The 14,710-nt window shown below is 43.8% G+C and overlaps 1 protein-coding gene across 1 annotated transcript; it reads right to left on the reverse strand.

The window, feature by feature from the left end:
- Positions 1-3,779: 3,779 nt before the first annotated feature.
- On the reverse strand, positions 3,780-6,838 carry map1lc3c (microtubule-associated protein 1 light chain 3 gamma). Its single transcript, XM_018750852.2, has 4 exons — positions 6,710-6,838; positions 6,572-6,627; positions 6,265-6,371; positions 3,780-5,438 (listed from the first exon to the last, which is right to left on the reverse strand). The coding sequence occupies exons 1-4, from the start codon at positions 6,765-6,767 to the stop codon at positions 5,240-5,242; spliced, it is 420 nt and encodes a 139-aa protein (XP_018606368.1). The 5' UTR covers positions 6,768-6,838; the 3' UTR covers positions 3,780-5,239.
- Between the last annotated feature and the right edge of the window lie 7,872 nt (positions 6,839-14,710).

Below are 14,710 nucleotides of genomic sequence, written 5' to 3' on the forward strand. Positions count from 1 at the left end.
CCCTGGTGTCAGGGATCACCGGTGCTGCCCGACGATCAGGCTTAGTGCTGCGGTGTCCCTTCTTCTGGAGTTTGCTTTTCACTGGATCACGTTTAAACCCGTCGGGAAACACCATGTAAGGAACACTACTAGATACCCACCCACCCAAACTAACATTCTACCCATAGAAGACAGGAGTGCACTTGCATTTGGGCCGGTGACAGGGGATGGTATGGTGGTACAGCGAGTAGTGTTGCTGTCTCACGGCGCCTCAGTAGTGTGAAAGGACATGGGTTCGATCGCCATTCAGTCTGTGTGGAGTTTGCATGTTCTCCCTGTGTCTGCGTGGGTTCCCTCTGGGTGCTCTGGTTTCCTCCCACAGTCCAAAGACAAGCTGTTCAGGTTCACCCATAGTGTGTGAGTGACACAGAGAGAGTGTGTTCCACTGACGTATGGATGAGTGACCCAGTGTAAGTAGTGTATCTCTAGCAGTGTAAGTCACCACGGTGAATAAGGTGTGTCGACTGGTAACACTACATAAAGTTCATTGGAAGTCGCTTTGGAGAAAAGTGTCTGCTAAATAAATAAAATGTAAATGTAATTTGGCAAAGTCTGATGGCACCGTGCAAGTCCTGCTGAAATGGAAGTGGAACGTTGGAGAACACAGGTCTTTTACTTCTCAATCACAATTGGACTCACAGGGAGCTGGGAATTAAATTCCATCAGATGGACTGTGTCTTCTTCCAAATGCTGCTCAACCTCCCAAGCAGAAGGAACATAGTGGTCCCGTTTCTTCGTCATCCCATAAATATTCCATTCACAAGTGTGTGTGACTGGGCAGAGTACTGCAGGAGGTTTCGCATAAATTACATCTTTCGGAGGGCGGAAATTACACACAGCAGTGTTGTGTCTCAAATGTCATGTAGCTCCTTGCGAAGCCTGTTTCCTGAGAAATCTGTCAAACAATGCCTTCAGACTGCTGCCAGCCCATATCTGTATGCATATTCCGTGTTACATGGCCGGCTCCAGAGCTCCCTGTGGTCCAATACGTTCTGTTTAATGTCAGAATTTTCATCCCGGTCCACTCGGTCCATCGGTGCCACCGAAATGTTTCAGCCGGTCCTGTTTCGCAGTGTATCATGCTTTCAGTTTTAGATGGGAAATTCGGGTGTGATGAAAAACGCTAATTTTTTTTTCATTTTATTTTATTTATTCGCTTCATTTCCACGTGTTATTTCCATTTCTATTTCCAGCATTTTTAATTTTTTTTCCTTTAAAACTTGGACAGCAAAAAAAAAAAAAAAAACGCCATCGCTCTTCACAAATTTCATAGAGCAAATTTTAGTTCCGCACTTTGAGCTTCTAAGGCGCGCGTCCTCATTGTCATGCCATGAGACCTTTTACATGTGGCCTGCGTCTGGTCCTTCCGGCGGAAGGAAAGATAAATTCATACATAAAGCTCGGACTCCGTTTTCAGATGTACTGTACGGCCATCTGTATTGTGCTGCTATTAGTCAGTTGAAAGAATCGGGCATTATTCACTCCCTGCTGTGTTGACTGACTCTGACTTTAATGCATTCCCAGAGGAACAACAGTCTGTCAGGATTTCGACACAATTTCTGTCCGACTCAATTTTCTTTTGCTGTCAAGCCGCATTAAAGCAATCCAGAGGTATGCTAACATGCTGTATGCTTTCATTATAATAAAGAGATGGGTACATGGGATTATTCATAAGATAATTATTACATTTTCTCATGTTTGTTCATGATGAAAATGAAAACCAGTTTTAAGGGTAAAATGCAATGCAATATATTGAGCGCGTGAAGGGGACTGATTATATTTTTAGCCGTACTAAAAATGCAGGAATCCTCAAATATGTGTATGTCACTTTGGAACCTGTTTCAAAATTTTACAATAGTGTTTTTTTTTTCCAGTGAAACATCCGCAACATAAACAAAATATGTTTTTTAATCAAAAGGAGAACTTATCTGAAATTATTTTGAAATTCAGAATGTAACTTTTTCTGAGCAGATAACAGATGTGCTTCTGCAAACTGGCTCTGACTTTCATATCACACACACACACACACACACACACACACACACACACACACACACACTGATTGAAACCACTTGTCCCAAGCGGGGTCGCAGCAAACCGGAGCCTAACCCGGCAACACAGTGCGCAAGGCTGGAGGGAGAGAGGACACACCCAGGATGGGACGCCAGTCCATCGCAAGGTACCACAAGCAGGACTCGAACCCCCGACCTGCCAGAGAGCAGGACCCGGCCAAGTCCACCAAGACTTCCCCCTACATATTATGTAGCTGTACTCTAATTTACGTCAGAATGAATTAATTTGCATGACCCTAAATGTAAATCAATGTTTCTCAGCTGCAGCAAACATCATATAAAGTCATATTTAGACTGAAGGAAATCTGAAATCCTTCTGTCCCTTTTATGTTACATAAACGCCATATTTTGGAATTATGTTCCAGGGACACATGATGACTCTAATATTGAGCGGAACATGAGCGCCCTCTAATGGCAGGTCGCCTTTATTTCCTTCCCTGAAATAAATTGTAGAGGATGCAGGAGCAGCAGCAACCTTTCCCTTAACTTTAATTTCACTGCTTTTACTGTGCTGTATTATTTTTACATTTTGAAGGCAGCAGAAAGATATTAGCCTTTGTGCTTTCTGCCAAGCACAGGAATGCTTGACTTGGCACATTGGAGTGACATATACCTGTCTGAATGGGTTCTCTTTTGTTATACTTATCTATAACTATCAATATATTACCAAAAAAAGTACATTTAGTCAACTTCATTGTAAGATGATTATTGACTAAACATATTAAAATTGGCTCATCAGAAAAGTTTGGAGAGCTACATTGCAGAGTACATAATGTGGATAAAATATGGGTATTGAATCATTTCAAACAAATTCAAATTCAGCACCTAGGCTATGTATTAAGCAGAGCTTGCAGGGGGTTCCTCTCACTGTCCAAAAACATGTGTTTCAGGTCCACTGATGACTCAAAACTGCCCTTTGGGTGTATGTGTGAGTGACTTTGTGTGCAATTGCTCTGTAAGGGACTGGCCTCCCATTCAGGGTGTACAAAAGTAGGCAGAAACATTTAACACCTGCGTGGAAGAGTTCTGTCATGTGGAGACACCGTCAGTCCCACCAGTGCACCAAAACTTCTGTTACCTCTCATGTTTCTAACACTAAAACATTTGCCAAGAGGATCTGGCTTCTTGCACTACAAGAGCTACACACCCCAGGACTGTGTGTAATATAATACCACTTTGCTCTCTTAGCTGATGCTTGTTTCAAGAATTACTTGTATTTGACCTATTCATATGATACAGCTGCATAGTTTAATGGAGGAGGTCAAGGTAAGATACATTACTAAGTGCATTGTGTTACTGGGGAGATGGGATATCAGTGGTTTTACTACACTACCTGCTCTCAAATGTATACAGTGCTGCTTGAACGCATGTGAAGCTTACAAGACTGGTCATTATTCTTGTGTAAAATATCGAAATAAACAAAATGAATGGTAGTGATTCACACAGCTCATTCTTACCTACTTGGGTAGTAAGTTTGCACCTGTACTACTGTGTTTCTACTACACAGAATTTCCTCTAAAGCAACCTAGGGAATTGCTCATTCTACAGCTGTTATGTCATATGAGAAAGATTGGTTCTCATGAAACTACAGTTAAACTGACACAAGGGGTTCACATACTTAACACACATAAGAAACAGTATTGCATGAATACATGTTCATATGCAAGAGTAACAACTTGGAATTTTTATTTAAATGTGTAAAACATCCACTGCTTCTGTGAGTTAGAAAATGTTTCATAAACACCTTGCCAACCCCAGGAATAAATTTGTGTTCTTAACAAGAGTATTACCCTTATGGATCCTGTGAAGGAAACATGCCAATCTCTTAAATCAATTCAGCTTTTGTATAACTTCATTGTGGGGGGTGGCAGAAAGAGGAAACACACACACAAAGGGAAAAAAAAAAAGCCATCTCCAGGCAAGAAAGGAAAAAACCCCAAAATAAGAGTTGTATAAATCACCAGCACAACACAAACATTTGGTCTTCTAGCACTCGTTTTTTCAGATCAATTTTGATCTCTTCACTCAACCACTTTTCCATTGCTGTGTTATGGTGCTCCTCATACATGAGGCAGGGTACATGCTGATCATTTAGCTCAGAAGCTGGATGAACCACCACCACTTGCCTCCACTGTGCAAATACAGAATACCGCTAAAGAATCAGACAACAGGACCTTCTTCAGAAGGAAGACAACATTTCTTTAAATTGTAGATTCACATACATTGCATCTATCCTTAGTAAATATTCTGGAAAAACCTGGCACCCAACAGCCCTCTTAAAGTATGGCTATGTTCGTAACAAATTGCTGTAAGGGCTCAACTTTGACAGCTGCTCCAGGAGCTGTCATAGTGCACTATAGACAATTGGCAGTTGCAGTGAAGGGAAAAAGCACTGCTCCCTGAACAGTACTTTAGTTACACTAAATTCCCCATCAAGCACTGGTTTATGTTGTGCTATGAAGCAGCTGCTTCATGTTTCGCTATGCAGTAGAAAATCTACTGAACTACCCAAATTTGTGGGCTGCAGTTAATACAGTCCCTTATAACAAGAAAAATGGAAGTGTTAGAGCAACATGAGGATTATTTGAGGGGTGAGTTTCTGCATTTATAGGAGGGAGGTACAGGAAAGTGAACAGATTAAAGGCTGGGGGTGTTAGATGCACAAGAATCCAAACCTTGTCTTAAGACTAGAGAATGTTTTTTCTTAAAGTGGAAAAATGCACAAATAAGCACTTGCTGCAATACTTCCAAACAAAGGCCAAAGTAGTGAGATCATCATTTAATTGAATTACATAAGAATCTATACATTTCCAGCTTTATTGTTAATCACTCCATGTTGAGGAGTTGACTCTTCCCCATGGCTTCAGCCTTACCTGTTAATTTAGAAGTACTGTAGCAAAATTGGGCCAGTCAGTCAATCATACAGAAAGGTTTAACTGGCCAGACAACTCAAGCTAAATCAAGAAACACTGCTCCAAGAGCAGAATCACATGGACATAAAACATGACATTTACCACAACCATAAAAAGCATCCATGTCAAATAGAACACTTAAACATACAGTGCTTTAAACAAAGGCACAAGGGCCTTGGGTCCTCTTAAAACAGCTGAGCTCCAGGAATAGTCACCTCAGCTGTTCTTCAGGATCGTTTCCACGCCGGGCTCGTTGGTGCCAAACATCTCCTGAGAGGCATAGGTCATGTAGAGGAAGCCGTCGTCATCTCTGTGCTCTTTATAGACCTGCGCTATTGTGAGAGACATGTTGGCCAGGCCGTGGTTGTCGATAAGCAGGTAGAAAGCCTGACTCGGCAGCAGAGACATCCGATTCCTGGGAAGAAAAGTGGCCAAAAACAATTCATCCCCTCACTTAAGGTACTTTAAACAAATCTTAAGGCAGTCATTTCTGTCATGGATGACAGAACAGGTAGAGAGGCAAACCTTGAACCTGTAACAACCCATGTTGGGGAGTGACTAGGAAATGTTTACAACAAACAGTTGAATTTGGGTAATGTAGAGGGAATATAATAAAGGGGCAATTGCAACTGCCAGAGAGGAGAGAGCCTGGAGGGACTAGGAAGGCTGTCTTGAGGCACAGGGCCTTAAGGAAATGGGGTCCTCAGACTGAGGAGATTAGTTCCCTGTGCATTGCAGTTGTAAGTTTTTTTTTTTTTTTTTTTTTTTAAAAAACACTGCCTGTGTCTTTCACCCCATGCAAGCCCAGAGCACTGTGCACCACAAACCTAAGTCATAACTTCATTAGTTTTATTTTGAAGGTGTGCAAAATTAAACTGTAGGACTTCACCCAGGAGTTGGTGGGGTACTGGTTGTGCCTGAGGCAACAACTCAATTGTACACTTACGACCACTTTTTACCTAGAGGTCGTTTCCCCCCCCCAAACCACTTCAAAAACAGCAAGAAAGCTGGTTTGTAGGGTCTTTACACTGCTGCTCCCTTTCTCTAGAGCCGTCAGGAAAGTGATTAAACGCAGACAGAGTCCGTCCAAACTGCTCGTGCACAAAAGCAGTCATGGCGGCTGTGGGCGGCCTGAGGAGGAGGAGCGGGTATCCCTCCGCCAGCTAAAATGTGCCTTACAGACTGGCCTTCAAGTTCACAGATCCCTGCTGGAGTCAGTAGTACGTGACTAAAACGCTTACCGTATTATAGCGACGAACTGGGACATGGAAAGTTCTTGCGGGACAAGAAATTTGGTTTTGTCCAGAGGAGGCAGGTACTTCTCCCTCGGGTACCTTTCAATGATCACCTGAAAACGAACCGTTACAGCACAGCGACCTCTGTAACAAACGTGTGACAGAGTGTGTTCCACTAACCCACAGTCCATTCTAGCAACGTAAGTCACCTTGGTGACAAGCTGTGCGTGGGCTGATAACACTACATCAGAGTTCATCGAACGTCACTTTGGCGAAAAGTGTCTACTAGATAAATGCGTGTGGGGAGTCTCACCGGGATCTTGGTGGGAAACTTGAACCGAATCCCCGCCACCTCCTGCCTCCGCGTGGCTGCAAATGAAGCGCGAGCATTAAGAACGCGCCAATGCACGACACCCACCCAGCACTCACCGCCATTTACTCCATGATTTACCGAAGCTTTTCCTTTGTTTGAAGGGTTGAGGCTGCTGTGCTTTTTCCGCTGTCTGCATGGTGCCCCTCAGTTCCGACTCGTCCTGGAGCGTCTCAGAGCTCCCCAGCGGCTCCTATTTAAATAGCGCGCCAAATACTCTGGTTAAATACCGTGGTTAAAGCGCGTTCGGCAGCCCTACACGTCCCCTCATTACCAATACGCACTTTTACCAGCTCGTCCATCGCAAACAGTCCTAATTAAGCCGTTAATTACACTCGCCAGAGTGTGTGAATGCAAAGGTTGAGTAAACAAAATAAATATTTTAAATAAACGGACATTAACGTTGAAAAAGGCTATGCGTTGCACTAGTTTAAGAACAGATAGGCTATTAAAAATATATTTTAACACCTTTAAATGTGTCTTTATCCAAATGTAGTTACCTGATGGATGATCAGTAATAGATAGATATCAGTAATCTATCTATCTATCTATCTATCTATCTATCTATCTATTTTTAACCATAACTGTAACTGACCTTTACTATATCCATCCATCCATCCATCCATTTTCTTGCCCACTTGTCCTTCTAGGGTCGCAGTGGCAATAGGGAAAGCAGAGAGCCCAGACGCCCCTGTCCCCCGAAACTTCCTCCAGCTCAGCCTGGGGGATCCCCAGCTGATCCCAGGCCAATTCGGAAACATAATCTCTACAGCGGGTCCTGGACCGACCTTGGGGTCTCGTCCCACTTGGCCGTGCCTGGTATACGTCCAAAGGGAGGCACCCAGGGGGCATCCTTACCAAATGCTCAAACCACCTCAACTGGCTCCTCTCAATGCGGAGGAGTAGTGGCTCTACTCTGAGTTCCCCCCGGATGTCCAAACTCCTCACCTTGTCACGGAGAGTGAATCCCAACACCCTCCCGAAAGCGGTTTCTACTGTATCCCTCTTTCACGAATATCCTTATTCATAAGAAGTGGCAGAGTTGACCTTTTCTCTCCTGAATGCACTCATTTCTAGGCCTTTATTGGACAGTAGGTTATTGACAGTGCAGGGGGTGCGGTGGCTCAGTGGGTTTGGCCTGTGCCTACTCTCTGGCAGGTCTGGGATTCGAGTCCTGCTTGGGGTACCTTGCAATGGGTTGGTGTCCCCCCCCCCCTTGGCCCTGTACCCTGTGTTGCCAGGTAAGGCTCCAGCTCACTGCAACCCAGCTTGGGACAAGCAGTTGTAGACATTGGAAAAAAAGAAAAAAAAAAAAAACCTTTCTACTTGACACATTTACATGTATTCATTTAGCAGACGCTTTTGTCCAAAGCGACGTACATCTCAGCAAAAGTACAATTTATGCATTACGTTGAGAGAGACATAGCTGCAGAGATGAAAGTCTCAAGTAAACCTAGTTTGTTACCTACCACTTGCTGCACCGCGGTTCATTGTTTGAGTAGGTGCGTAAAACACAGGATAGACAAATCCTGATACCCTCTCACCAATTTTTTTTTTTTTTTTAAATATTCTAAGATACACAAATAACCAAGTACAATGCCAGCGTAGTGGCTAAATAAAGGTTGTATCAGGGGATGCTCATGAAGTTACGATGCGTGAACAATTACACCATAAATGAGCTGGAGAGATCTTGAGCGAAGTGGATCCGAAAAAAGGTGAGTTTTCAGACCCTTCTTGAATATAGACAGAGTTTCCGCAGTTCTGAGTGACAGGGGAAGGTCATTCCACCACAAAGGAGCCAGAACCGAGAACCTCCGAGCTTTACCTTTCGTGCATGGGACCACCGAGCGAGCAGAAGTAGACGAGTGAAGGGGTCTAGCTGGGGTGTAGCGGATGATTAAGTCTTGTAAATAGCTGGGAGCAGTTCTACTGATGCATTTGTAAACAGTAACCAGGGTCTTGAATTTGATTCTGGCAGCTATAGGAAGCCAGTGGAGAGAAATGAGTAGAGGAGATACATGGTAACGCTTTGGCAAATCAAACACAACTCGTGCAGCAGCATTCTGTAGAAGCTGCAGAAGTTTGTTGGCAGTAGCAGGAAGGCCACACAGGAGAGAGGTGCAGTAGTCCAGACGGGATGTCACCATGGCCTGGACAAGTAGTTGGGCAGAGTCAGCAGTGAGGTAAGGACGGATCCTACGAATATTATGCAGGATGTATCTGCAGGACCGGGTTGTGGCTTCGATATGTTGAGAGAATGACAGACTCGCATCAATCATTACTCCCAGACTCTTAGCGAAGAAGCTAGGTGAAATGAGTGAGTTGTCCAGTTTGATCGACAGGTCGTGACAGGAGGACAGGCCAGCTGGGAGATAAAGAATCTCTGTTTTGGAGAGGTTGAGTTGGAGGTGGTGATCATACATTAATGAAGAGATGTCTGACAGGCAGGCAGCAATGTGTCCGGAGATGTCTGACACACCAGGTGGAAAGGAGAGGAAGAGCTGGGTATCATCAGCATAGCAGTGGTATTTGAATCCATGGGAGGCTATGGCTGGACCGAGGGAGGAGGTGTAGATCGAGGAAAGAAGAGGACCCAATACCAAACCCTGTGGAACACCGGTTGAGAGAGACAGAGGGGAAGAACGAATGCTCTGCCAGACCACTTGATAGGATCTGTCAGATAGGTAGGACTCAAACCATCTTAGTGCCGCACCTTTGATCCCAAGCTGGTTAAGAGAGGAGAGTAGAAACCGGTGATTGACAATATTCTGTGTCCATATAGAGACCTCAGCATACTGTGCTGTCAGTTCTCCCCAATATACTGAAATTGTGGCTGTCGATATATGTCCCTACATATTGATTACTAATGTTACTCAAATATACATGTAAATATTCATGTAGAAGATTATTGTTTCTGTATAATGTCAGCATAATGTCTGTCTAAAAGAGCATATTCCATGTCAAAGTCCTTGTATGTCTGAACCTACTTGGTTAATAAAGTGTTTCCTGGGGCTCTGGAGGCCTGGAGTCGTGCGTCATTTAAGTCTGATTTATATAAGGAATGTGTGGCCATAGTGTATCAGCGTTGCCAGCTCAGTACTTCATTTACAAATTAGAAACATAAATACAACAGAAAGTACTACCATCTGGCTTTTTCCAGTATGAATAATTTGCTGATCATGTGCACTTTCCATCAAATTTTGACCACATGGTATTACTTTCATCCCAGTAAAGGCTCTAATTAATCAAACTGATTTAAACAAATCTGATAATTAACTTGAATGGTTGGATAGTATGGCACTTTTAAACACTGTGGCTCTTGTTAGGCACAGCTTGGTAACCCTGTTTGACTAATATTGTTCATTCGTTCTTTCTTTCTTTCTTTCTTTCTTTCTTTCTGAGCAGTATCTTCTGAGTTGACCACAGGTGAGCTTTTACAGCTTTGACTTTCAGAAAGATAACTTCTCTAGGGAGAATCCCATATATGATTATTGTACTGCTGTTTATGCCAGTCTGCCAATATATATTGATAGACTACAATTTGAGCAGAGTTCCTGTAACACCTGTCCTTGCTAAATGGGTTTTGTTACCTGTAAGCTTTCAAACTGATTTTAATGATTTGTCTACTGGTTGACAACGTGTGAAATAAACTGGATTATAGAAACTTCCAGAGTATATTCTGAGCCCTGCTCTCGGATTTTCTACTGCAAACGTTTTGCATGTTCATAAAGTTATACATACAGTGGCTAGAGAGGCAGCTTTGTGTTACACACACACACATTGTCTGAACCACTTGTCCCACACGGGGTTGTGGGGGGAGCCGGAGCCTAACCCGGCAACACAGGGCGCAAGGCTGGAGGGGACACACCCAGGAGGGGACACCAGTCCATCACAGGGCACCCCAAGGATTCAAACCCCGGACCCACCGGAGAGCAGGACCCGGTCCAACCCGCTGCACCACCGCACCCCCTGCTTTGTGTTACAATGCACAGAAATTATGGAAGAAAATCCTACCGCATATTCACTGGGCGCAGGTTTGAATCCCACCTCCAGCTGTAGTACCCTTGAGCAAGGTACTTACCCCAAATTGCTCTAGGTAAAATTACCCAACTTTATATATGGGTAAACAATTGTAGGTAGATTAACACTACAAGCTGCTTTGGAGAAAAGCATCAGCTAAATGAATAAAGATAAATGTAATGTTTATATTATATTCTATTGGGTTTATATTAGGCTCAGTATCCCTTTAAAAAGCTTGTCAAAAAACACACACACCCCACCCGGTAACACAGGGCATAAGGCCAGAGGGGGACACACCCAGGACGGGACACCAGTCTGTCACAAGGCACCCCAAGTGGGACTCGAACCCCAGACCCACTGGAGAGCAGGACCCAGACCAACCCACTGCTTGTCAAAACACACACACACACACACACACACACACACACACACACACACACTCTTTCAGAACCGCTTGTCCCTTACGGGGTCACAGGGAACCGGAGCCTACCCGGCAACACAGGGCGTAAGGCCGGAGGGGGAAGGGGACACACCCAGGATGGGACGCCAGTCCGCCGCAAGGCACCCCAAGCGGGACTTGAACCCCAGACCCACCGTAGAGCAGGACTGCGGTCCAACCCACTGCACCACCGCACCCCCTTGCTTGTCAAAACATCTTTTTTAAATCAGTTTTGAACAAATATCTTAATTTTATTTCTACATATCTCAGTGTTAGTTCCTTTAGACTGCTTAGACTTGCTTTTTTTAAAAAAAAAATGTATCATGATTCACTTTCCCTTGTTGTGGAGCACTTTGAACTGGACAATGTGTATGAAAGGCCATACAAACAGAGCTGTTATTAAGATGTCTGTCCAGCAGGTGGCGACGTTGGTTCTGCACAGTCATCACTATGTGGGTCCTCAGGAAGCTCTTACCCTGCCTGCTCTGTCCTTACCCTCTCGTGTCACACTTTTACCCCAACAGGTGACCCTCTTCCAGCCCTGCAGTTTTTTTTTTTTTCCTTTGAAGCAACCACACCCATTTCGGGCACAGCCGTAGCGTAGTGGTTCAAGCTGCTGCTGCCTTTGGACCCAAAGGTTGCAGGTTTAATTCCCCCCCTCCAGCTGTAGTACCCCTGAGCAAGGTACTTACCCTAAATTGCTCCAGTAAAAATATTATTAAAAATCACCCAGCTATATAAATGGGCAAGTAATTGTACGTCACTTTGGAGAAGAGCATCAGCTGAATGAATAAATGTAAATATTTGTGTGCAGTGTCTACTCATCTTCTTAAGCACCGAAGGCAGTTCTAGGACAATTCCTTGACTGGGCTGAGACAGTGCAGAATTATAGGGGCTGTTTCAATGGCACAACACATGTGCCGCATGGAAATACAGTGGGAGCACTATTAGGTCATTTAGAGAATTTTTATGCTTAACTGACTTGTCATAACTTTCTGGGCCAGTTTGGGTGACAGGCATGATCTCTTAACTGAGTCATCATGGGTGTTTTCCCAAGACAGAGATGATCTGTGACTAAATGGAGGCTGTAATGATACGTTTATATTTAAATTGTCTCAGAGAACAATACAAAAAGTGCATGACATCAACACAAGTCAATACAGTCAAACATCGATATTCTTGCGTGAAGCACATTCCCCTTTTTTCCCTCAGAAAAATTGAAACATGCATAACCCTAACAGTACACTTTTAAAAAATCCACCAAAGGAACCTGAAGGTTAACCCGCAAACTATTTCAGGAATGAGACCAGCAAATGTTCAAAGTGTGTTGTGAAAGTGAGTTAAGTAATTGTCTAATTCCCCCTCTCACTCAGAACTGCTGAATCCCTGTCCACATTTAAAAAGGGTCTTGAAACTCATCTCTTCCAGACTCACTTTGCCCACAATCTCTTAACTTAAATGTTGATGTGTAAATGTTCATGTACTATAACTTTGACATCATGCCTGTTGAACAGCAGAAAAACCTTTACACAGCTGCTCCTGTAATGTAACGTAAATGCTGAAATATATTTTTTTAAAAATTCTTACTAGGAATGTGATTAGGAATCGTTGATATTCTGATAAAGTTTTATGCAGCTACTCGTGTGATGAACATTGGTTCACATGGTGGAAAGAAACTAAATGCACTTAAGAATCACACATCTGCATCTAAGTGTCTCTTCCTGCTAATGTAATGAACGCATTGTATTTTCTAGGAGATGAATGTCGCTTCAGAGAAAAGTGTCTGCTAAATTAATAAACGTGTAGGGTGATGGCACAGTGAGTAGTGCTGCTCTCTCCCAGCTCTTGGGTGGTGTGAGAGTATGTGGGTTTGATCCCCATTCAGTCTGTGTGGAGTTTGCATGTTCTCCCTGTGCCTGCGTGGGTTTCCTGCAGGTGCTCTGGTTTCCTCCCACAGTCCAAAGACATGTTGTTCAGGCTCCCCCATAGTGTTTGAGTGACAGAGAGAATGTGTTCCTCTGATGTATGGATGAGTGACCCAGTGTAAGTAGTGTGTCTAGCGGTGTAAGTCACCTTGGTGAGTAAGTTGTGTGAGCTGATGACACTACATAGAGCTCATTGGAAGTTGCTTTGGAGAAAAGAGTCTGCTAAATAAAGTGAATGTAAATGTTAAGTTCCAGCATGTGCAGTTTGAAGTATGGCTGTTTAAGCAAAGATGATATTTTTCTTAATAATGTTTTTGCACATATTGTACACCAAAAAAGAGGTGACTGTTGTCCAGTGAGATGTGCCATTACACTAAGCTGCAGGTCATGTGGTAAAGCTGCCTTTTTGAATCGTGTAAAGTGTTTTTTTGTCGAGTCGGACCAGGCTCTCCTAATTCCTGCCCGCAGCTACGTTCCACTTCGGTAACTGAAGATATGAAATGACAGAAGACATTCCAGATAGATGTCCCACTGCTGTAGGACCACTCTGCTCATCGTCCATGTTTCTTCTCCACACTTTAGTCAATGGAAAGAAAACATTTGCGATTTCAAATTCAGTGTATTAACAACGTAGATTTTCTCTGAAGGGTATACTGCATTTTTTAGGCTACTTTACACTATTAGCGGTATTTCCAAAATGTAAACAAATCTGTTGAAAATAATGTAGGGGCATAAGTATGAAAATAAAACAGTTTTCCAAGAAAACTCATATTCAGTATTTTGCTTCCAACAGCGCTTGGAAAACGGTGTTGTTGTGTTTTTGTGCCGCGTGCATTGCCAGGCAACCACGCAACCGTCTCCGTCACGAGGCGCTCGTCCCCGGTGGGCCGCCCCCGTCTCCTGCCCACGGCAGTTGCATGTGTTGGCTGCTCAAAACACGACCCTTTTCTTACCACGTGGCTCTACGGTTTAGCTTTTCAATTATTTACTTTTCTTTGTCTCGGCAACACTTCCATACTTCCATACGCAGCAGCTTTGTTCACTGCCACTTTATATAGGTGTATGCAGTACGTGGCACAGTGTACGTGCATACGCCATCTGAAACCGCTTCTCTCGTACGGGGTCACGGAAAGCCAGAGCCTAACCCGGCAACACAGGGCAAAGGGCTGGAGGGGGAGGGGACACACCCAGGACAGGACGCCAGTCCATGGCAAGGCACCCCAAGTGGGACTCGAACCCCAGACCCACCAGAGAAGGGGACCTGGTCCAACCCACTGTGCCCCCTGCACAGTGTACAGTAAAGTATTATTACTGGACTATTTCACATTAAGCCAAGGGTCCAGTAACAGTCAGGGTCACCCTTAGCAACCACAGTTCCCAAGCTGGACTGCTTTGGTGGGGCTTCCTGGACTAAAGATCACTTGCATACTTGTTTTCATTTAGCGGACACTTTTCTCCAAAGCAACTTACAATGTTAAGGTATTTACATCTGGGTTTTTTTTTTAACTAGAGCAACTCAGGGTAAATACCTTACTCAAGGTACTACATTTACATGTATTCATTTAGCAGAGGCTTTTCCCCAAAGCGACGTTCATCTCATAGAAAATACAATGTGTTCATTACATTAGGAGAAAGAGACGTAGATGCAGACACATGATTCTTAAATGCAGTTAGTTTGTTTCTTTCCACCACATGAAC

Source organism: Scleropages formosus, chromosome 16 (assembly GCF_900964775.1).
Source record: "Scleropages formosus chromosome 16, fSclFor1.1, whole genome shotgun sequence".
NCBI classification, from domain to species: domain Eukaryota; kingdom Metazoa; phylum Chordata; class Actinopteri; order Osteoglossiformes; family Osteoglossidae; genus Scleropages; species Scleropages formosus.